Source organism: Drosophila persimilis, unplaced genomic scaffold, assembly GCF_003286085.1.
Source record: "Drosophila persimilis strain 14011-0111.01,24,50 unplaced genomic scaffold, DperRS2 tig00000520-arrow-pilon, whole genome shotgun sequence".
NCBI lineage: Eukaryota > Metazoa > Arthropoda > Insecta > Diptera > Drosophilidae > Drosophila > Drosophila persimilis.
In genome coordinates, this window is record NW_020825317.1 from 4,538,159 (window position 1) to 4,561,249 (window position 23,091).

Genomic DNA, 23,091 nt, shown 5'->3' on the forward strand with positions numbered 1-23,091 from the left:
AAACTGTAAAGTTATCGATTACTTCGACTGCCGATGTGCTGGCGCGAATATTTAAAATCTTGATTGAATTTTTCAAATACACATTTATTGAGTTATTATCATTAATACATTGGGGAATATCCAAATTCACCACTGGGATGCCCAGTTCCTTCGTATAACCAAGTTCAATTATGCTATATATGTATATTCACGTACAAAAATGAGACACCCGGGCTATATTTTCGAAATATTTGTAAAGGGTCGTCTCGCACTCTCCTATCCTCTGTTTTGTTACATTTAAACAACATATGGTGTATACATATATTCCATATATATATATATATATATACATATATATATATATATATATGTGTGTGTTGGTATATACATAAATACGGTGTGTATATAGATTGCGGTTATTGATAATATCTGCTGGGGATCTGATTACGTTGGAGTGAGTCCATAGAACAGCATGTTATGTATGGTTTATATTAGATCTGGATCTTAGATTTACTTTTACATTGTTATTGTTCATTGGGTTGCGAATACAGTTGGAGTGAGACTTATGAGCCTAAGGATCTACATATAATTAAATTTTGTGTGTTTTGAATCCTTCATTTAATCTGTATTTTTTTGTGTGTTTGTTTTGGGTTGTGTGTGTGTGGGTTGTGCTTCTTCGCTTCTTTCTTTCAAATGCAAAGTCGTCAGATCCTGAAATTTGATTTTGTTTTTCTCGTGTTTTGTTTGTTTTTTGGTTTTACTTATTATCTCAGTATCACATATGTTTCCTTCAAAATGCTGTCGGTGTGCAGAAACATTGGAAACATATCCATTTAGCAACAATTTTACACGCTCTAGCTGTTTTTTTTTTCTCTCTCTATCTAGAAATAACTACGCGAACAAGGAACACATTAAAAGCGTGCCAAAACTTAAGATAATTTAATTATTATTAATTTAAAAAAAGGACTGCTCTGAGCTGTTCTCATTTTGGGCGCTGTGCGTGTGTGTGGTATGTGTGTGCGGGTGCCAGTATGCTGCTTGTGGGAGGACAAAGGGGAATCTTGGGTTGTAAATGCCTGTGCCTGGACTAAACATTAATACATACATATATCCTTAGCTCCTAGCTTTTACACACGAACACGTACACATCCATACATTGAAATACAAACATACATATCGCATAGTTATGTAAGTATATAGTTTAGTTGAGTTTTTTGTTTTTCAGTTTAGCTTAGTTTCGATTAGTTTAGCTCTAGCTCTAGCTTGGCAGAAATGCACTCAAATATTGCTTGCCACAGCTGCACAGCCACTCCCATGTCGGACACTTCCACTTCCATCTAGATGTCGTCGATCAGGCGACCCTCGATGACGGACGAGTGGTGGTAGTTGGGACGCGGCCTGAAGTCCTCGTTCTGCTCGTTCAGCTGCGTCGGCGATAGATCTACACCCGGACATGAGGGCGTCACCACAATCTGCTCATACTCATGTATGCGCTTACTGCATGAAACAAAGAGAGATGGCTATGGTTAGATCCTCTTCTTCGAACTGCAAGCTCTACTTACCCAAAACACCTAAATATGACGCTCTTGAGCCAGGCGAAAAAGTTGAATTCGGCTGTGAGGCCTGGTTTAACGGCTGGGTTGGCCGTGCCTACATAGAACCAAACAACAAAGACCACCAGAAAGCAGGTCAAAGCGTAGTACCAGTTGACTAGCAGCATCACCAGCAACTTGACAAAGGCCTAGCGAAAGCAACAGGTAATAAAAAGATGCCAATGAGGCAGAATCACTAGCTTACCCCTCCCAGCGAGAACCAGCGATTGCAGTAGCCAGAGTACCAGTTTTTCGTCTTGGAATGAATGGGTGGACGGATGGGAGCAATCGGTTCATTCTCATCCTCACTACCGCCCTGTGTGGCCGTCTGCTCCACTGATAAGGCTGTGGCATCTTCTGTACCCGTTTCTGTGGCTATCGTCGTCGTTGAAGCCCGGGCCTCCGCTTGGCTGGGAGCCGGCGCTGTCGAGGAGGTGCTGGGCCCCTCCAAGTCGAACTCCATTGGCGCCGCCTGGTGCATGGGAGAGTTCTGAGGACTCTGCAAATTCTTGTGGCGCACTCGATCGGGGAAGAGCAGGTCCAGGTCGTTGCCTCCATCGGAGACGCTGCCGTAGCGACGTGTCTCGTAGCTGGGGCTTGAGGCCTGAATACGGAATCGCTCCTCGCGCTGCTCTTGTATGTCAAAGGTCTGGGCCAAGGCAAAGTAGGCGTAGTTGATGCAGGCGTAGGTCAGCAAGAAGGGCATGGTCACGATGGGGGCCAGGAAATTAATATCGCCCACAATAATGAAGGTGACCGTCACGAGTGCCACAATGGCCATTGCATATAGAGGGACTTTGTTGGGTCCGCGCTGCAAAGGGAGCGAGGCGATATTGAATCCCATATATAAATAAATAAAGATTACTTACACCTTTGCCCAGCACATCGATGCCTGGAATGACGCTTTCTTTGGCTATACTCTGGAGAACGCGCGGAGTCCCATACATGGCGCCTAAACAGGAAGACATGCTGGAGACGTAGATGCCGGCTAGGAGCAGGAAATGCACGGCCGACACTTTGACGGAGATCATGAAGTCTTTGTAGAGTATGGCCCGTTGACAGGTGGCCCCCAGGAACAGAACAAACACCAAGTACAAAAATGTCCTACCAAAGAGAGGGAGAAAAAGTGTCACTATTTGGTAACAAGGGTACCCTTTTTGGGGAAGCCTTACGAAGTGCCAAAGGCAGCGAGGGTTCCATTGGGTATGTCTGTCGAGGGAGCGCGCAGGTCGCCGCTCATATTGATGCCAGACAGAACGCCGGTGACAGTGGGAAAGAAGACCCCAAAAACGCGGAACCACGAATATCCGTCCTCGTAGCTTGGCCAGAGATTTTCTGCAAAGTTGCCGCTCACCCAGCCATCGAAGCCATTCTCTGCGATGAGAATCAAAATGAGCAAGGGACAGACCCAGAAATAGACATGATCTTACCTGGATCTACTCCTACAAAGCTGCCCACCATAAAGTCCAGCGCCGAGATAAGCAGGATCATTAGCAGAATGAACTGTAGCTTGATAACCCACTTTACGCCGGCCACATTGATGCAGCCCAGGAGCAGAACAGCAGCGGTGGCAAAGCCACGAATGGCCCACTTGTTGCCTTCCAATCCGACCAGTCCGGCCATCGACTCGCCGAATCCCATCACATTCAGGGCACAGCCCACGGCCTGGCCGAAGCAGTAGAGCAAACCCAGGGCGCCACCGAACCGGGAGCCCAAGGTGTGCGCAATCAAAAAGTAAACGCCACCGCTTTCCACGCGACACCGTTCGCAGATGCCGATGGCCGAGAGGACGCTCACCAGGGCTATGAGGACAGTGCAGACGATGATGGCTACAGCATTGATGATGCCCGCCTGGGCCACGATCCAGCCCGAACGCAGGAACACGATCACACCAAAGACGTTGATCAGACAGGAGGTGAAGACCCCATCCCAGGTACCGAACAGGACCGGCTGCGATATAAAGAAGTTCGAGCGCCACCTGTTGAGTGTTGGATGAAACGAAGGATGTGCTGTAGTCCTGGGGCGGCAACAGAAGCCGGGGCTATCCATTACTCACCATGGCTTATCGCCCTGCTCCCCGGCGAATATCTCGTTCGCCCCGGAGGCATGGTGGCCACCGGCCGCGTATGTGTACTCGTTGCCCAGGTCCACGAATCCACCCGTGTTGTTGTTGGTCCGCTGACGAAAGCTGGCCACGGCCACCTCACCTTCATCATCGCCTCCAAGACCGAAGCGCTGCCAGTCGACAGTGCGCCGGTTCCCATTACTTTCTGCCGTATTACTCATACTGCGCTCCGGTCTGCGTGCGTATTGTGTATGTGTGTGCGGGAGAGAGAGAGCTGTGGGTTTTTTGGGCGCTTGTTGTTGTTGGAGCCGACTTATTCCTGGCCTCTGTGATGGGACTATCTATCGACTATTTTGGCCTAATCGCGGCAATTAACTGATTGCTATTTATTGGCTTCTTGACTGGCTCTGGCTGCGACGTCGCAATGATGATGATGGATACCAAAACACATCCACGCAGGCAAGCGAATGAAATTTTGGGCATGTGATTTAGCAGAAACTGCGCTCCAAGTCTGTGGTCTGGCCCCCTTTTCGCTTACTCGCAGTTGGCACGCGAAACAGCGGACCTCATCATTGGAGGCGGGATGTAACGAATGTCGGTGGTAAATGCGCAAAAAGTTAAATAAAAACACACTTTCATATGTAAACTATACGCAAGTCGTCATCGATAGCTATCCGTGCGTGCTGCCATACCGTTAAATGGGCGACCCGATTATTCCTGAGCTACCAGATGATGGCGCGCCAATTCAAATGAATGAAAATTCGGAAACAACAAATGTGATTCTACAAATTCCTATACCCATGGGTTTTATTTTTTATATACTTCCATCTTCTAGTCCTTCTTGGTGATGGCAGGCTATCGAATATCGACTAAATCTGTTGTTTTAATTTAACATCTGCTCGAACTCCGACTGGGTGGCAACTCCACAATGCGGTCTATGCACGTGTTTACATTTGGCGTTCAGTTTTTATTCTCAAGCTGTACGGAAAATGGTCAAAAAGAAGGAAAGGTCAGCTAAGGGGCCAAAGAAAGCCGACAAGGAAGGGCCTTCTACATCAGGATATGCCGCCAAGATCGCCACGTCTACCCAGGGAGATGCAGAGACTGGGATTTGGGGCGATGCGCGCTTCCAACATTTGCTGTCCGATCCCCGCTTCAAGGGTGTGCCCAAGGTGCAACGCAAGGTGAAGATCGACAAGCGCTTCCAGGGGATGTTCACGGATGAAAAATTCAAGGTGAAGTATACTGTGGACAAGTACGGCCGACCGGTCAACACAAGCAATGCCGAAGATCTACGCAAGTTCTACGAACTGGATGAGAACGACAGCGATGATGGTGAAAAGGAGGCTGAGGCAGAGGCGGAGGTGGTGGCTAAGAAAGAGATCGAAGAGGAGGAGCAGAAAGAACGCCGGGCAGAGGAGCTGGCCATTGCTTGCGTGGACGTTAAAGAGGATAAGTTCGAAAACGATTCCTTGGACAGCGACGGCTCCGAAGTCCCGGAGAACCTGCGCGAGCGCCTGACCAACCCAAACGTTGATTATGCCCGAGGCGAAGGCCGCCTGATGACGGACTCCTCGTCGGACGACGACACCGACGATGACGAAGGTGCCGAGGGGCCCGAGCTGCAGATCGACCATGTCTGGGGCGAGCTGGACAATGATGCCGAGAGCACCGAGGTGTCTACCCGACGGCTGGCCATCTGCAACATGGACTGGGATCGCATACGCGCCGAGGATCTGATGGTGCTTCTGAGCTCCTTCCTACCGCTCGGTGGAAGCATTCTCAGCGTTAAGATCTACCCCTCAGAGTTCGGCAAGGCACGCCTGGCCGAAGAAGAGATTCACGGCCCGGCGGAGCTGGTGAAGCGTGACGAGAGGGAGCAGGAGGAGGAGGACGACTCAGACGAGGAGCTGGTCAAGGAGCAGGACAGTGACGCCGAGGAGGGTGACGACTACCATATGGAGAAGCTGCGCCAGTATCAGCTGAACCGACTCCGCTACTACTACGCTGTGGCCGAGTGCGACTCCGTTGCTACCGCCGACAAGGTGTACAAGGAGTGCGATGGCATTGAGTACGAGAGCTCCGCCACGCGCGTCGACCTCCGCTTCATCCCCGATGACACCTCCTTTGAGGAGGATACGCCAAAAGACGAGTGCTTCGAGCTGCCGGATGCCAGCAACTACAAGCCCCGCCAGTTCACCACGACGGCCCTGCAGCAGGCCAAGGTGGACCTCACCTGGGATGAAACGGCGCTGGACAGACGCGAGCTGGGCGACAAGCTCTCCAGTGGCCAGGTGGACAAGCTTACCGACAAGGAGCTTCGCCAGATTGTGGCTTACAGCAGCGAGGAAGACGAAGACGAGGATGAGGAACAGCCCCAGGCGGAGGAGAAGAAAGAGCAGCAGCAGCCAGAGCAAAAGCAGCCTCAGCCTCCCAAGAAGCTTTCAAAGCAGGAGCGCATTGCTAGCTACAAGAACCTACTGGCCGATATCCTGCAGAAAGAGAAGCAGGAAAAGGAGCACAAATACGAGATGGAAATGTCCTGGAACATTGAGCCGGCTGTCGAGCCAAAGGAAGAGCAGGAGAAGACGAGCACAGCCACATCCGGCCAGCCATCCGAGCTGACCCCCATCGAGAAGGTTATTCAAAAGCGTAGTGAAAAGAACAAGCTGCGCAAGGAGCTGCGGCGGAAGAAGCAGAGCGAGGCACGGGGTGGAGATCTCGAGGACAGCGACGACTCCTCAGTGCCCGATGGCATCGACATGAACGATGCCTACTTTGCCGAGGAGTTTGCCAATGGCGACTACGAGCCGCCCAAGACTAAAAAGCAGGCCAAAAAGAAAAACAAGAAGCAGGATCAAGTCGAGGATTCTGCGGCGGAGCAGCAGCACCAGCAGGAGCTGGCCTTGCTGCTAGACGACGGCGACGGCTTGGAGGAGAAGCATCACTTTAGTCTAACAAAGATCCTCAAGGAAGAGGAGCAGAACTCGGGCGGCTCCAAGCGCAAGCGTCGCAAGCAACTCAAAAAAGCCAAGCAGCAGCCGGAGACAGCCAAACCTGACGACGACTTCAGGGTGGACCTGAACGACACGCGCTTCAAGGCCGTCTACAAGTCGCACGAGTACAACATTGATCCTACGCACTCCCACTACAAGGCTACCAAGGGCATGCAGCAGATCATTGGTGAAAAGCTCAAGCGTCGCGAGCGGCAGGTGGACGGAGGTGAGACAGGGGACTCACCCGACGAGTCGCTGGCTCCCAAGCGCAGCAAGCAGCAGCTGGAACAGTCTGCGCTGGTGAAGAGCCTCAAGCGGAAACTCCAGCAGCAGCCGAAGGTCTAGGGGATTACTGTGTATTTGCTTAATGTAAATTATTAAGTTAGAAAAGTAAATGCTAAACATAATACGCGTACAAAAAAGGTCTTCTTTTCGCTGGGGGATCATAAATTAGTTGTAGTTGTAATTGAAATACTGCTTGTAGAGGAAGGAAGTGATGCAGGGATCCAGCCGGAAGATATCGGGCACACAGATGCGGCGCTCCTGTTCGTAGACCACCATCAATTCGCAAATACGGGACCAGGTGGAGTTGTGGAGGCGCCGTATAAGCTGGCAGTCTAGTTTGGGCCGCGTCAACGTGACCACCACGGTATGCACCTGCTGGGGCGTGGCTCCGGGATCGATGAGCGCGACAAAGGGGCTGCGGCCTACGCACAGCTCGTAGAGAACCAGCCCCAACGACCAGATGTCAGACTTATAATCAACCTTTCCATTACCGGACATCACCTCCGGGGCCATGTACAAGGGGGTGCCTACGCCCGCTAGGTGCTGCTTGCTGGGGGCATGGACATTGGATATTCCAAAGTCGGCGATCTTCACCCGGTCGCCAGCGTCGAGGAGCATGTTTTCCGGCTTGATATCACGGTGGATCACGTTGCGTATGTGCAGGTACTCCAGACCAATCACCATGTCGCCGAAGTAGCGCAACAGGCGCTCATGCGGCAGATTGGCCGTGTGTTGAATCACGTCCCGCAGGGTCCCGTTGGGCGCGTATTCCATCACGATGTTGACGGTGCCCGAGTGGTTGAAGGAGCGAATAAACTCGACGATGTTGGGATGTCGCAACTGCGAGATGATGTAGATCTGGTGGGTGGGAGATGGAACCATTGTTATTCCACAAAATTCGAGGACAACGCCAAGCTCACCTCCTCCTTGATCAGACTCAGCTCCGTCTTTGGATTGCGCACGATGATGCGCTTCACGCATACTTGACGCTGCTGGCGACTGCCCTCGTGCTGCAGGCACAGGAAGACGCGGCCGAATGTGCCCTGGCCGAGCACGCGCACGGCTCTCAACATGGGATCGCCCAAATTCATTTTTAAAGGCTGGCAATTACCAAATATTGCAAATAGTTTTCCACATAGCCAGTTTACAGTTAAACGCCATTCAGCGCCCCGGGCTCCCATAATCGATAGATCCAGAATCGATCAGAGCAATGAATCGCTGAATTGAACCGCTGAACCCGCACTTTTAAATTCAAATTTAAATTGACAATATTTGCAAGGCGGGCGCCTGCGCTGCGCTTCCTGCCAATTGCGGCTGTTATATAAAGCGATTTATCGCCGAATTGCTAATTAAAAATGTTGCCAAGACAAAGCGACAGGCCATGTTAGACAAGCAAACTGGCCCAAACTGGCATGTTATGCAAATTGTGTTGGGTGAGAAAGCAGTTTACTTTTACTTTTCCCAATGGATAATGTGTGTGCGCAATGCACATGGTACACTTAGCCATCCAGACAGCCAGTCAGCCGCATTTGCCTGCTGCAAGCATACTAACCTACAATAAATCGCCTCGATTGCACTCGAAAAGGCAGCGCGGCTTTGCTGGTGCAGCTGCGCCCCTATTCGCATGCAGGAGACTTCCCCTTCAAATTCGTCTCGTCTCGAATATCAATTTTAGGCTATTTCGAACTTCCTAAGTCGCTCACATGCACGCGGGGCATTATCTAACTTTTGCTGCATTTTAATTGGAATGGTTACTTATATCTCGTTCGATTTGAATCGGTTGAGGGGAAATCTCTGCGAGCGAGTGAGAGAGATTGAGAGTAAGAAAGCTCATTAACCTTTCACCTGTGGCGTCAGAGCCCACCACGCCCTGCTGCGTGCTCTAGTTGAAACAATGGAATGCACTTGCATAATGGAGAGCATAAGAGAGAGGCCGCCGGGCCCTTCACCATATTTAGAGCCCCATGGCAAGCAAATCCCATCATTTATCACTCCACCTGGGGAATTAATTGAGTTCCTGACAGATGACCGCGGAAGCTAGATTTGCATGTCGATGACCAGATCGATCTTTTATCAATCTTCTAGCGATGTACCTGTACCGTTGTTGTTTGCTACTCTCTTCCGGTTTCTTTTAAAATACCGTTTCTTATTTTTGTGTCATTCCCTCATGCTGTTTTGAATCCTTCTGGCAATGGAATTCCGATAATTCCGATAACACAATCATTTACCGTTTGTTTTTCTAATTGCTTGCTTCTCTCTCTCCTCTTTGTCTTTGGCACCTTTTGAAAAATGCCGTTAATGGTACTTGCACTTGCACTTACACACACAGACACCCGGACTGGGACTGGTTTGTGTGTGGGGTGGGCATGGGTGGTTAACCCGTTGGTGCCGCTATTGCTTTGATTGACAACGGGTTTTTCTCCTCCTTGGGAGGCTGCATTGCCTTGCCTTGCCCCCAGTGGCGGCCAAAATGCCGAATACGTAATATAATATATATTTTAATTGAACCACTATCCCGCACGCATACTATACGCATACGAGTATAGTATACATACATATGTACATATGTATGTAGGTACGTATATGTTTTTGTCGAATTTTCACAAACAATTTTGTGGCAGCAGCCATAAATTACAGCAAGAAAAAGGAAGGCAATAAATTGGGGCGTCGCATTATTTGATACCCTCCATTTGCAGATGGATCGAGTTGACATCCACAGCCATATGAAAGAAAATTTGCAGTTTAAACTCACACAATTTAAATCTCCTTTTATAGAATAATAAACTGCCCCAGACTAAATCTTGCAGACGGCCTTGTAGAAAAATATAAAAAATTAAAATGAATTAATATTCCTCATCATAATAACTGTTAAAATTATATTTTTAGAACAAAACCCAAGACCGAAATAATGGCATCCCGCATAGAACTTGATTTGAAACAGTAAAACAAGCAGAAGTTATGAATTCCGCATCCAAACATCCTGAGATCATAATATGTACAGTGTCTCGAATGATAGTGATCCGATCTGATGTCGGACCTTAGATCTAGCATTTACATATGTATATGTACGTAATTATATGTGTGCATATGTACTTCATTTTATGGAGTCGGCAGATGCTTCCTTTAAATTCATTGCAAAATATCTGATGTATTTAATAATACCCTCTGAACGGGGTGGGGTATTAATATAACAAACTCCTCTCATATTTGCCCCCTACCAGTCGTGTTGTGTCTGTCTTTTGGTCTGCCTCGACTTTGACTTGAAGTTCGTTGCCGTTAATCGTTGTTTCTGTTGCTGTTGTTGCAGCATTGCAACATTGTTTTTGTAGTTGCAGTTACTCGTGCTGCTGCCGCACATTTCACATTTCGCTGGCTAATTCGGCGCTGCTGCCTCGCCTTACCTTTCTTTCCACATCTCTCTGTGTGGTGGAGACGGCTCTTGGCTCTCGGCTCTGGGCTCTGGCGGGTATAAATCGAATCTGGTCCCAGAGCTAGAGCCACATTCAGCCTGCCGCCGTCCAGGAGTTCGCTTCGCTTCGCGTAACCAAAAACGATCTTTGGAATATTGCAATCGAATCCAGAATACATTTTTTCCCAGTGACTTTCTGTGTGTTTTTGTGCTCTCTCTGCTCTGTGCGTGTGTTTCGTTTCAACAAACAAATAGAAAAATGCTGAAACTCATTGTAAGCAAATCAAAAAATATGATATAAGTCCATCAGGAATATCTATCCATCCATCCAAAGAAAAAAATGAAATTTTAAGAAGGTTTTCCTTATGGGGAAAAAGAAAGTTCTGTGATAACAAATGTGGATCTACATAAGATCTAATTCTGCGCCCTTACTATCCACTTTTTAGCTGCCCTGCCTGGCACTGGCCCTGCTGGCTGTAAGCGTGCACGCTTTGAAGATCCACGACTACGAGCACCAGGAGCAGCCCCACGAGCAGCACTACGAACACCAGGAACATGCCAGCTACGAGCCGGAGCACGAGGAGACGGAGCTTCATCATGAGGTGGAGCATAAGCATGCCACGTCGCATCAGAGCGTCAAGTTCCATCACTACCACGCCGTGCCCGTGTACATTAAGAAGGAGGATCAGCATCTGGTAAAGAAGCCCATCGAGATCGGCGGCACCAAACAGAAGCTGAAGATCCTGCATCCCAAGAGCGAGCACAATCACAACCACGGCCTGGTGCTGGAGAACCACAGCGAGTCGCATCTGCACGAGCATGGCCACTACGAGGAGCCCGTGCACCACTCGGAGCACTACGAGCATCACGAGCACTATGCGCACCATGAGTAGGCAGATCAGATCCTTTTCGGCGCCCCCCTTTGCCAAATAAGTTGTGAGGAGGAGTTATTCTCCCCAAACCCAACCCCATCCCATTCGTGTGTAAGGCTTTTTTTATATGTACCGTCTCTTGTTAAATAAAACGTTTACCTAGAGTATTACCTAAATCAATGAGGGTTCGTGTTTTATCCATTCTATGCACACACATTTTTTGGAAGGTTGTGTCGTATTGTATTAGATTTGTACCATTAGGCAACATTTGATAAAATTTCGAAAAGTTTCTCAAAATTGATTTGGAAAAACTTTTACGCTAAATGAATATTTTAAACATTCGGTTAGTAATGTATGTAAAAGTACATGTATAAGTAAAATAGAGCTGCCATACTTTTCATTGCTTTGGCGCCCATATGATTTTGAAATGCGGAGCACGCCTGTCCTTTGATGTGTTCTTTATGGAGAGATAATTGAATTTTTTAAATTATTTAATTTTAAACCATTTCATATTTTAAACCAGACTCGGCTTGAGCACTTTATCCTATCCCTATTTTGTAAAGGGATATAAGTATATTGTATGCATTAAAGGACCATCCGCTAAGCGCAGTTGGATCTTTGGAGGGATTTACATTATCGTCCATAGTTAGTCCCCTCCAATCATATTATGTTATTCTAACAATAAAAATTCTCTCGCTTACATTTCCCTATTATTTCATCCATATAGATCCGCAACTTTTATTTTATTACTTGTTTTTGGCATTTGGACAATGATAATAATAATAACAACAATTATATATTTATGTAGAATTTTGTTAGCTTAAATTAATTAGAACAAACTCCCTTTGACCGTCCAATTTAAGAAACCCAAGGGCCTGGCCGCATCCTTTGGTTGGACAGAATCTTTGTTTAGAAAAAAAAACTACTCCGCATGGAGCATCTAAAGTTTGTGGAGTGCTGCATTGCCACCAAGCATAGTGGATGAACCGGCCAATCTAGTTTATGTTAATTATTTATGCTGATCAATAATATATACATATTATTTACTTCATGGGGTCGGAAACGCTTTCTATACGAAAGTCTTATTTTGTATATCCTTTATACGACTATAATGAGCGAATGTGTTGTATGTACATAAGTATGTTCGTACAAGGCGATTGCCGATGTTTTTTTTTTCCAATTTTGCCAAATAACCTATTATCGACTACTTAAGCCGGTGTTTTTACCGGGTCCTGACGGAGTTCCCGACTGTGTACTCAGGTACTGCGCCGAGGCTTTGTGTGTCCTCTTGCTTAAACTATTCGCCGTGTCCATTGATTCTTCATATTTCCTCCCAATTAACATGGGAAGGAATCGTTTAGAATTCCTCTCCATAACAAAGGTAGCAGGTCTGATGGAAAATAATTATAGAAGTATATCTGAGTTATCCGCTATTCCTAGCATGTTTGAGAACATAAGGCCATACGCATAAAAATATCGTCCTTATCTCGGAGATTGGGGGTTGTAGTACTATATCTGGGCAACTCATCCGCTATACAGTTGCCCTCAATGTCCCGGTGTCCCGGGACCCATATAAGGCTAATAGCCAGTTTCTGAGCCATCTCGAGAAAAGATTTGGGGCAGTCTGCCGCAGTGGCCGTTTGAAGGCAGTTCAGAGCTTCCCGGATTGCTGTAACTTCTGCTTGGAAAACGCTACACTGATCTGGGAGCCGGAAGGAGTGCCTTATGTTTAGCTGTTCGGAGTAAATTCCTCCTGCGACCCTGCCATCCGTGCCAGCTTCGAACCATCCGTGAAGATGCTTATGCCCCATCTGGGCCTGGGAGTCCCTCGAGCCATTAGTCTCTATGAGGGATGATTGTGTGGAAGGGAGTATCTATGTACACTCCTGGATCTTGATAGTCTGTTCTTGCTGGGACCTATGTGCTGTGATACTGCCATTTCTTCCCGCTCTTTTCCTGCAAGGTCAAGGCGCATTTGGTGTGGTGCGAAGATCTCCACTGATGCAAAGGGCGGCAGTTCGCTGAACTTTCCGCAGCTGATGGGTGCTGACTACTGCCAGATATATCCATTGGTCTATGCCCCACTTTAAGCCAATAGATTTTTTGCAAGTGTAGAGTGCTGTGGTTGCCTTCTTCACTCTATCTTTGACATTCAAGTTCCAATTAAGCTTTTTGTCAATTACCAACCTAAGTAACTGGCACTGTCGCTTAAGGAGAGCCTGCATCCATTTAGTATTGGGGGGTTTAGGGGCGGCACCTTATATTTATTTGTGAATAACACGAGCTCCGTTTTCGAGGGATTCGAGGGAGTGTATGCCTCTACTTTACAGCCCCCCCCTTCCAGGTCTGACCAGGTCTGAGACAGGACCCCACCTTGCGGGGTGCCTCTCTTGACATACCTTGTCTTGTCGGACGATCCCATCGATGATGTGACTGTCCTGCATATGAGCAATTCTTCAATGAGCATCACCAAGTGGCGGTCCACCTTCAGGTCAGTGAGGGCTTCCGTGATGGCTCCCGGCTTGACGTTATTAAAGGCTCTCTCGATATCGAGAAAAGCTATTGATGAGTATTATTTTAGATGCAGAGATTTTTCACACTCGAAATTACTCTATGAAGTGCCTTTTCCGTGGATTTTCCTTTCCAGTAGGCATGCTTGAATGCAGCTGAGGACTTTTGAATTTCCTAAGTGTCTCAAAAGTTTTGAGTAGGAAAGACGATAATCTGATTGGTCTAAAGTCGTTTGGGGTTGAGTTTGAGTCTTTCCCTGAAGACCTTAAGCCTAGCCTTAAGCCAAACTTTTGGTATTGTACATACTGCCAGTATTTTCCTGAAGATACATTTTAGCCAGTTGATGGCCGTATCCCCGGCCTTTTGAAGTTGGGCCGCGGTTACCTGGTCCGGGCCTGGCGATTGCCTGGTTATTGCCCGTTTATCGGCCGTTTTGTGAGGATTTGATCCATCGAGGTTACCGGCTTCTCTCCTGCGAGGTGTGCCGGCTCAATGGTAGTGCACCCGGGGAAATGCGTATCTATTAGAATGCGCAGGGACTCCTTACTGGAGTTGGTCCACGTACCAGACTGATTTTGTAGCCAGTGGCCCAGTGGTTCTCCTCGTTCGCGCTTTTGGCTCTGTTGAAGAGAGTCCTATAGCTTTTACATAGGATGTCTATTTGTTTTGTCCACCATGGGGGTTTCTTTTTCCACATAGTGTTGTTAGAGGGGCATGCTGTGAACTGTTTACTAGACGATCTAGGTCGTCCTTTGTGTCCGGCCATGTTGGTGCTTTAGAGGGGAGTAAGTCCACCAGGGCTGAGCAATGTAGTCATTAGGTTTCGGACGATGAAGCTGAACAGTGATTTGCCGCTTACATTTGTGTCCGAGCTCCCCCATTGAGTTTGGTGAGCATTGGCATCGCAGTCTATTAGTACGTCTATGTCCGACTCGCTGGCGAGTTTGCGAACGAAGTCGTTGGGAGGATCATTTTCCTCATGGGCCATGTAGTCTTAAATGTGTTCCTTTCACCTCTAGGCTTGCCGACGTGTTGTCTCTATCGCTATAATTAAGGAGAATAAAGATATTAAGTGCTTTCTGGCAGAATGCAGGTGCGGGTTTTACCTTCATGTTAAGCTACAATCATCTTGTACTCCTTCGACCCTAGTCCACAAACCTGGTCTCCCACTATCCAAGGTTCCTAGACTAGGGCTACGTCCGCTCCGCTTGCTTTACGGTGGTACTGCTTAGGACATCCTTAGAGACGCTGCCTTTCCCTGTTTGGGATTGCTCCCTGTTGGCATTTGGGGAGTGCCAGACTCATTTTGGTTTTTTGTTTCTTTAAATTCTTCCATTCTTTCCCATGAGCTGCAGAGAGGAGGTACGGTCCGTCCGGGCAGAGATCCACGTTGCCCGGATAAGGCATAGTTAGAACATGGGGCTGCCCGGTGGGGCCCGGTGTGAGGTGGGTGTGGGGGTTGGGATGTAGGTAAGTAGCGTGTAGGGATGGGAGTGTGTTAGCTACTTATTGAGGCGGCACCACAAGCGCATCGTTAGTGTTGCTACTTCGCGAACACCCGCTGGCTGTCCGGGACTGCTTATTTCGGTACTCTCCCGTAAGGGATGCCCGCTTATTCGCAGCTGACCTACCAAGGTAGGCCGTCAGCTAGGCTTTCATTGGCTTCTGACCAGATAGACATTGCTATAATGAGAAGATAGCATGAGAGGCAGCCTTCTGTAAACACGTCTCCCGGTTATCTCTCACTGCATGCCTTTCCCATTACGCCGTCTCTGTTTTTGAAGCTAGTCAGCTAGCAAGTCTAATGTCATAAGGCTATTCAAAATATGTAAATGTTTGACTTCTCCAGCATGAGGTTTTCCCAAATGTTATCCGCTTTCTTTAATTATACCCGATACTCAAAATGAGTATTGGGGTATATTAGATTTGTGGTGAAAGTGGATGTGTGTAACGTCCAGAAGGAATCGTTTCCGACCCCATAAAGTATATATATTCTTGATCAGCATCAATAGCCGAGTCGATTGAGCCCTGTCTGTCCGTCCGACCGTCTGTCCAGACTCCTAATATATCGGACCGAGACGAGTTTGTTTCAAAATTTCGCCACACCCCCTTCCGCCCCCGCAAAGGATGCAAATCTGGGGATATTCACAAATCTCAGAGACTATTAAGGCTAGAGTAACCAAATTTGGTATCCGCACTTCTGTTAGATCCCACTATAAAACGTATATCTCAAAATTTCGCCCCAGCCCGGTCCGCCCGCACAAAGGACGAAAATCTGTTGCATCCACAATAATGCACATTCGAGAAAACTAAAAACGCAGAATCATAGAGAATGACCATATTTATCCGGTTGCTGAATCTGGATCAGATCAGATCATTTTTATAGCCAAAAGGAACAAATCAATTTTCAGTGGCTACGCAGCGCTCGACGTCACGCTCACACTGATTTTCTGTCTCTCTCGCACGCACTCTTTGTAGGGTCGTTTAATATTAGCGGCGTCTGCCGGAGGAGAGCCATACTGACTTAGTATCGGGTATAACTGTAGAGTTGCGGTGTACGCAGCAACTCACAACGTTCCCCCTCGTTTTTACCTAACGAAAGCAAATATTAAATTAAAATAGAAAAATAACTTTTTTACAATAAAAACTAAATTTGTTCCAATAAGTTAATTTCTTTTTTGTAAATTAATAACAAATTCAATATAATTGAAACTTTTTTTTTAATCAGTAATTAAATAATATTTTTTGGTACCAATCTTAGCATTGGGGTAAGAAAAGATTGTGTTATTATTAAACGAGCTTTGGGATCGGTTTAAAAATTCATTTAGGATAGCATCAGAACTGTAGCAACGATATACAGATGATATTTCGGCTCGAACTATTTAACGTCGGCCAAAGGAGGTGTCTTTAATAAAAAGGGTACCTGGCAAAAAGCTACTTCTGCGTAGTTGAATGAAGAAAGCTCGCTTAAATTGGTGTACAGAAAATTCTAATTGGAGTGAATCTGAGTGGTCCCAAATAATAATACTCTCGGATGAGTCTAAATTTAATTTTATTGTACCCGATGGTTCGCGTACAGTTCGCCGCAGAAAAGGAGAACGCTTTTCCGAAAATTGCTATATTGCCACCGTAAAGCATTCGCCTTATATGATTTGAGGATACATATCTAAATATAAAATTAAATCGCTAATTACGATTAAGGGTATGGTGAATGCAAAAAACAATGAGAAAATTATTCGCAGTGTAGTTGTGTCCAGTACGGAACCAGTTACTGAGAGAGAAGAAGATCCCATCTTTCAGGACGATCCTAAATCATCGATCGCGCTCTGTAAGTGATTATTTGACGCTTTGTTATTTTTAAAATGCATTCAACTAGCTTTGATTATTTTTCAACTACAGATAAACATTTTGAAGCCGGAAGTGGACAATAAGTGCCTAGATTGGCCATCTAACACCAAAATCTGAAGGTTTTATACAATTGTGGTTTTTTTTTTGAAGAAATCGTCTTTAAAATTTTACTGAATTTGTTTCCTTCGTTTGATCAAATTAGTAAATGACCGTTGAAAAAAGTGTTATTTGGAAAAATATTTGTTTTTAATTGTATGAATATGAAAACAAACAATTTAGTATTTATTTTTGTTAGGAATTGATTTATCGACACAAACAAAAAAAATTTGACGAATCGGATAACATTTAAGGAAACCCCACGCTGGAGAAGTAAAAAATCCATAAAATATGAGAGTGAGGCCTTTTTTTGTCGCTGGGTGTACCTTTAGTATGGTAATACTTTTTGGTATATATATTTTTTTTAAGGGTATATTATGGTATGTTTCTGAGAGTCATACGGGAATATATTTTTTCGATAGATCGGTTTCGATCTCTAAGTAGTGATGATCGCTTTTTCTCTCATTGTAGTTCCGTTGGAAACTTTCGATACGATATTAATTCTTATCACCTATGGCGAAGAGCAGGATGATCGTTTATGGAACTTTTAAAACTTTTCGGTATTTTTTGACAGTAAAATTAAACCGACGGTATTTGATTCATCAATCTATTAAATTTAATTTTTAAAGGTATATTTAAGAAGAAAGTGTATAGAAACTTCCATACGCAGGTTTTTTTAGTTTTAGCTCACAAATCGTTCTTACGTGTATCATTTATTCCAATAGATTGCATTTAAATCCTTCTAGCTCATTCCTTTCAAACAATTTCTATTTGGCGCGCATAACTCGTATTCATTTTGAATTGGGTAAGGACCTATTTTAGCCGGTAGGCAACAATAAGTCCCATTCCATACTTTTAAACTATTGTTCTTGGATCGGCATGTGGTGATGATTGGAACTGCATTTCCCAATCATTGAATAAGTAAAACCAACCAAACGTGATGTTCATATTCAGGTGGAGGAATATAGGTGGAGCAGATTCAGAATTTTATTCGGCGAAAATTGAGCCTTGGATGGTATACCATTCAGGCTGAGCCACTTTAATAGCCGAAACCTGGAAACATTCGGGCAGTCGCTAAGGATGAATATGCCGCAATTATTGGGGAATATTAAGACCATCATGCATCATGCTATTCAACAGGGTACTTGCCATGTGTGTCAATTTAACGGAGCCCAGGGACTAGTGTCAAAACTATTATTGAAAAGACAGTTTTAATATGTATTTGATATACACAACTTATAATATATCCATATATACATAGTTTTTCATGTGATGGGTTTAAATATACCGCCACATTACGAACCGGTTCAAACGGGAACGACGCAAAAATGTTCTTTAAAACATAATGCTGCAGCAACTAGTTTTTCAATGCATTTTTTACGATTTTCATTGGTCAAAAGAAATGTTGCTAAAGCAACAAGTTTTGCATTGCCTTTTTGACGATTTTTATTGGCCATTCTTAGTGTCACTCCATGCACAATGTTGCGGGCAACACTAATTTGCAAACCGTGTTTTAGTCAATATACAATACATGCGAGTAGGAAATTTATTCATCAATATTATAGGATACAATTATGTGGACAAAGCTGAGAGATCTAAATGGCTAGTAATATTCGACGGAATATCAAAATCGAGGATATATATGTAAAATATAACTTCAATTCGTCAGTATATTTACGGTATATTTTTAAAATGAGACGGTATATTTTGGTATTTATCTGAGGGTCGGAAGGTATATTTTAACGATAAATCCGCGGTCACACAGCCGAAGAGGGCGCCGCTAAAGCGTTTCCGAGAAAAAAAAAAATAAAAATTAGCTGTTTTCTAGTGTAGCTTCGTGTGTCAGCAATTGGTGAAAAGAAAGTGAGTTGCGAATTATTTTCTAATTGTATTTTCGCGAATATCCCACGCCCCGCGATGGGTTTCTTCTGTATTCCCGACTTCTCCGTACATTAGTTTTTTCTTCGCTCTTTTCTTGTTGCTGCCCCGCGTTTGTGTTCGTGTATGTGTGTGCATGAGTGTGCATGGAATGGTGTTTTTTTTTTTAGGGGTGGGGGTAGATTTTTCTCTAGCTACTTTGCTGTGTTCTGGCCGCGTCGGGCTCCAGCCCAGGCCGAGTGTAACAGCAGCAGCTCTTCCCTGGGAGGCGGGCTCTTACTGAACACCGACAACACGGCAGCTTGCCGACGTGAATTCGGCTGCAATTGGCCATGTCCCTGGATGCGCTTCGTCAGGCTCAAACCTGACACTATCCGGACATCCGAGCGACCTTCGGGGGCAGCCGCAGCTGAAGCCGAAGCCGAAGCCTCCACCATGTACACACACATTTTGGGGGCAACACGAACGAGCTGCAATTCGGAGGGCCAGGTCACTGCAATTGAAATTGAATCCTTACCGGAGACAGAAGTGGACGCGGACGCGTGCAACGACATCACACATCATCTCTTAATTGAATTAGGCTGCAGAAAACCGAATACACATATATTTTTCTTGTGCTTCTTTTCCATTTGCAGCTTCTGGCGCGCACTGCGACGTAGATACAACACATTTTTTGTGGCACTTTGACCAGTCTACGGAGACGCGAAAAGCGAAAGCACACGCAAGCGACGTTTTTTTTTTTTTGGGCTGCGTATAAAACAGGATCAGGACAGCCATGTCGCAGTCGGACAAGATGCAGGATCAGAACCCTCAGTATGAGAATGAGAACGAGGAGTTGTCTTCGGACATGGAGGTGAGTCCGAGCCTTAAAATCCTCTCCCGTTTTTCCACTCGAAATCTAATGCTGAATACGCTTTATTCCTCCCATTTTCCAGGAGCCAGCCGATGCTGTGGAGCGTGAGGGCCAGCAGGAGAGCAGCCAGGATGAAAGCTTCAATGATGACAGCAATGGCAATGGCAATGAGCTCCAGGCGGGCGGGGACCAGCAGCAAGAGCAGGAGCAGCAGCAGCCCCAGGAATCGTCCGGGGACGAGCAGAACAACCATGGCAGCGAGGAGGCAGCAGGCCCTGCAGACCAACAACAGCAGCAGCAACAGGGTGGCAATAACAACGCCGCCGCACCGCCGCAAGAGCAGGAGGAGCGCGTGAGCTCGACCAATCTAATAGTCAACTACTTACCACAGGATATGACGGACCGAGAGCTGTACGAGCTCTTTGCCAACTTCGGGGGCATCAACACCTGCAAAATCATGCGCGACTTCAAGGTAAGCCAAAGCCAGCCAGCCGGGGAAGTAGGGTAAGAGGCCACGCAGGATGCACGTCACAGGTCGTTGTTGTCAAGAGAGGCCTCCTGCTATTGCTCTTGTTGTCCTTGTCGCACCGTGCGATACATACACAAACTGCAACTCTAACCTGTGCATCCTTTCTCTCTGGTTTATTTCATCCCCCACCCTCTTTGGCAACGCGCCCGACGCTCAGACTGGATATAGCTTCGGCTACGGCTTCGTCGACTACAGAACAGAGGCGGACACCGAAGAAGCTATCGATAAGCTGAACGGGCTATATGTGCGCAACAAGCGATTGAAGGTGAGTGTACCACCCTGTCCCCGAACCACCTACCGCTTGCGCATACTCATTCCTGTCTCTCGGGACGCTCTCTCGTCTCTTAGGTCTCGTATGCTCGCCCCGGCGGCCAGTCCATCAAGGACACCAACCTGTATGTCATCAATCTACCACGCAATATCGACGATGATATGCTCACCAGAACCTTCTCGCCGTTTGGCCAAATTGTCCAACGGAACATCTTGCGGGACAAACTCACCGGACGTCCGCGCGGCGTTGCCTTTGTACGGTAAGTCCATCGTTATTCTGTTGCCCCCAGAAGTAAAATAGCTCTCATAAGCCAGCAGCAGCGCTGCTGCCGACCCCTGATCTAGAGTCACCTTCCAAAATCAAGATCTATTCAAATTTGGCCCTTAAATATAGAGATGTTTGAATGCACTCTTAATATTATGTATAGATTCCTTAATAGGATATTTGTAATTAGAGAAATGTAATACAGAAATGTCCAGAGTGAATGTTCATTTGAGATTGTCATTCATGGTCGTAATTGTGGCCCAGACTTAGGTGCTTGTCTAGGAGCTGTTAGGCTCTCAAAGGAATGCATATTCAGCACATATTGTAAGATGAATTGTGTTCTTAAACAAACGAATCATATACGCTATATGTAACCTTGTCCGGGGCGTTCATCTGTGGTGTGTCGTGGCTGCAGTGTAGATTTAGGCATAACTTATCTGCAAGCTTTCTAGCTACAAGCCCAGATCTGACACGACGTTTATTAAGACTGTAAAATCACTGATCTATCAGAGCATCAGCATCACCCTTTGCCAATTAAATGGTTTCCAAATCGTTAGAACGCTTCAGTGCAAGATCAGCCAACTCTTTTGTTATGCTTTCTTTTGAATAATCCGATGAATCTGTGATATGAAACTGATGTATGTAAGATTTACACGTTCAAGATTCAAACGATATGTAGAAAAGGATGCAAGAGACATTCACAATTCACAGTAGGTCCAGAGATATCTAGAGAGCTCCAAGGGCCAGGGCATTTAAATGGAAAAGGATGCCTTAACTCGCAGAGTAGAGAAAGGACTCACAATACCTAGTATAATCGTGGATGCCACAGGCCGAATTCCAACTGATTTTGAATGTCAATCTCTGATTTCTACCCAAACGCTATTCGGGGTGCGAAGGTTGGAATTCGGTCTGTGGCACCCCCGTATAATAAAAGATTTCCATATATCCTACAGCTATAGTGTCTACTCCTTTTGCCTTTCTCTAACTGTCTATCTCTCTCTCTCCCTCTCTCTCTCTCTCTCTCTCTCTCTTTCCATTCTCCGCTACAGCTTCAGTAAGCGCGAAGAGGCACAGGATGCACTGAACACGCTGAACAATACGGTTCCACTGGGATGCACACAGCCGATTTGGGTGCGTCTGGCCGAGGAACATGGCAAGGCAAAGGCTGCACAGTTCATGTCGCAGATTGGCGGGCCGATTGGCGGTGGTGTAGGTGGCGGTGGGGGAATGGCTGGCCCACTGCATATTGGACATCAGCCGCACCACCATCACCACCACAACAACAACAACCAGCACCACAACAACAACCAGCATCATCCACACATGCAACAGCCGCACCAGCAACAGCTCCAGCAACACCATCACCCACCGCATCACCACCAGCACCATCAGCAACAACACCATCCCCACCAGCCGCATAACCACAACCACAGCCACAGTCACCACAACCACCATAATATGGCCCACCACCCGGCGGTGCACCATATGCAGCTGCACGGAGGAGTCCACGGCATCAGCATGGGGATGGGGGGCATGGGCGTGGGCGTAGGAATGGGAGTGGGTGTGCATATGCATGGTGGAGGTGGGGGCGGTGGAGGAGCGGGTGTCGGTGTCGGTGGTGGCGGTGGCGGCTACCAGCATATGGCGCATAGAGGTAGATCAAATAGAACAACACGATCTCAAAAACTGCATCCATATAACAATCATGCACAGAAATTTATTTAAAACACACAAAAAAATTAATTTCTTTACACCAATATTAGCTGCATCTCACAGGTGAAGTGGTCATGCTGCCATTGCCACATTGCAGCCACTCCAGCAGGCAGCCGTGCAATGGCAGCAGCAAATTCCGCATCCGAATCCTCAACCGCAACCGCAGTCGCGTCCACATCCACAGCCACCACAGTCTCATCAGCCATCATACCAGCCACAACAACAACATCTGCTACCAACAACAACAACAACAACAACACACATGTCCACCATCTCCGCCAGTCAGCAACCCCCCAACCAGCCGCAGCAGTCTCGCGCGATCACCAACAACAATATGAATAGTTACAGCCAGCAGCAGTCACAGCAGCAACAGACCAACATTCAGATACCCAGCCAGTCGGCCTACTATGCGCCTGCTTACTTTGTTCCT

At 46.5% G+C, this 23,091-nt stretch overlaps 5 protein-coding genes across 6 annotated transcripts; 3 read left to right on the top strand and 2 right to left on the bottom strand.

Annotated features, from left to right (window-relative positions):
* Positions 1-355: 355 nt before the first annotated feature.
* LOC6596689 (solute carrier family 12 member 8) lies at positions 356-4,252 on the bottom strand. The gene is made up of 7 exons (XM_002021922.2): positions 3,628-4,252; positions 3,002-3,549; positions 2,744-2,945; positions 2,441-2,675; positions 1,777-2,382; positions 1,542-1,720; positions 356-1,476 (listed from the first exon to the last, which is right to left on the bottom strand). Exons 1-7 carry the CDS (start codon positions 3,855-3,857, stop codon positions 1,317-1,319), a joined length of 2,160 nt encoding a protein of 719 aa, XP_002021958.1. The 5' UTR covers positions 3,858-4,252; the 3' UTR covers positions 356-1,316.
* Positions 4,253-4,607: 355 nt separating this feature from the next.
* Positions 4,608-6,989, top strand: LOC113566084 (pre-rRNA-processing protein esf1). Its single transcript, XM_026990038.1, has one exon. It carries the CDS (start codon positions 4,626-4,628, stop codon positions 6,975-6,977), a length of 2,352 nt encoding a protein of 783 aa, XP_026845839.1. The 5' UTR covers positions 4,608-4,625; the 3' UTR covers positions 6,978-6,989.
* LOC6596688 (aurora kinase A) lies at positions 6,973-8,048 on the bottom strand. Its single transcript, XM_026990039.1, has 2 exons — positions 7,838-8,048; positions 6,973-7,775 (listed from the first exon to the last, which is right to left on the bottom strand). Exons 1-2 carry the CDS (start codon positions 8,006-8,008, stop codon positions 7,083-7,085), a joined length of 864 nt encoding a protein of 287 aa, XP_026845840.1. The 5' UTR covers positions 8,009-8,048; the 3' UTR covers positions 6,973-7,082.
* Positions 8,049-10,571: 2,523 nt separating this feature from the next.
* On the top strand, positions 10,572-11,319 carry LOC6596741 (histidine-rich glycoprotein). Its single transcript, XM_026990202.1, has 2 exons — positions 10,572-10,600; positions 10,773-11,319. The coding sequence occupies exons 1-2, from the start codon at positions 10,586-10,588 to the stop codon at positions 11,217-11,219; spliced, it is 462 nt and encodes a 153-aa protein (XP_026846003.1). The 5' UTR covers positions 10,572-10,585; the 3' UTR covers positions 11,220-11,319.
* A 7,619-nt stretch (positions 11,320-18,938) lies between these two features.
* LOC6596739 (sex-lethal homolog) lies at positions 18,939-22,773 on the top strand. Of its 2 annotated transcripts, XM_026990059.1 has the most exons (7): positions 18,939-19,016; positions 19,667-19,884; positions 19,967-20,356; positions 20,571-20,678; positions 20,762-20,943; positions 21,998-22,602; positions 22,712-22,773. In XM_026990059.1, exons 2-7 carry the CDS (start codon positions 19,807-19,809, stop codon positions 22,726-22,728), a joined length of 1,380 nt encoding a protein of 459 aa, XP_026845860.1. In that variant the 5' UTR covers positions 18,939-19,016; positions 19,667-19,806; the 3' UTR covers positions 22,729-22,773. The 2 variants fall into 2 exon arrangements, with proteins under 2 accessions (XP_026845860.1, XP_026845859.1); XM_026990058.1 differs by lacking the exon at positions 22,712-22,773 and having other exon boundaries at positions 21,998-22,680.
* The last annotated feature ends 318 nt before the right edge of the window (positions 22,774-23,091 follow it).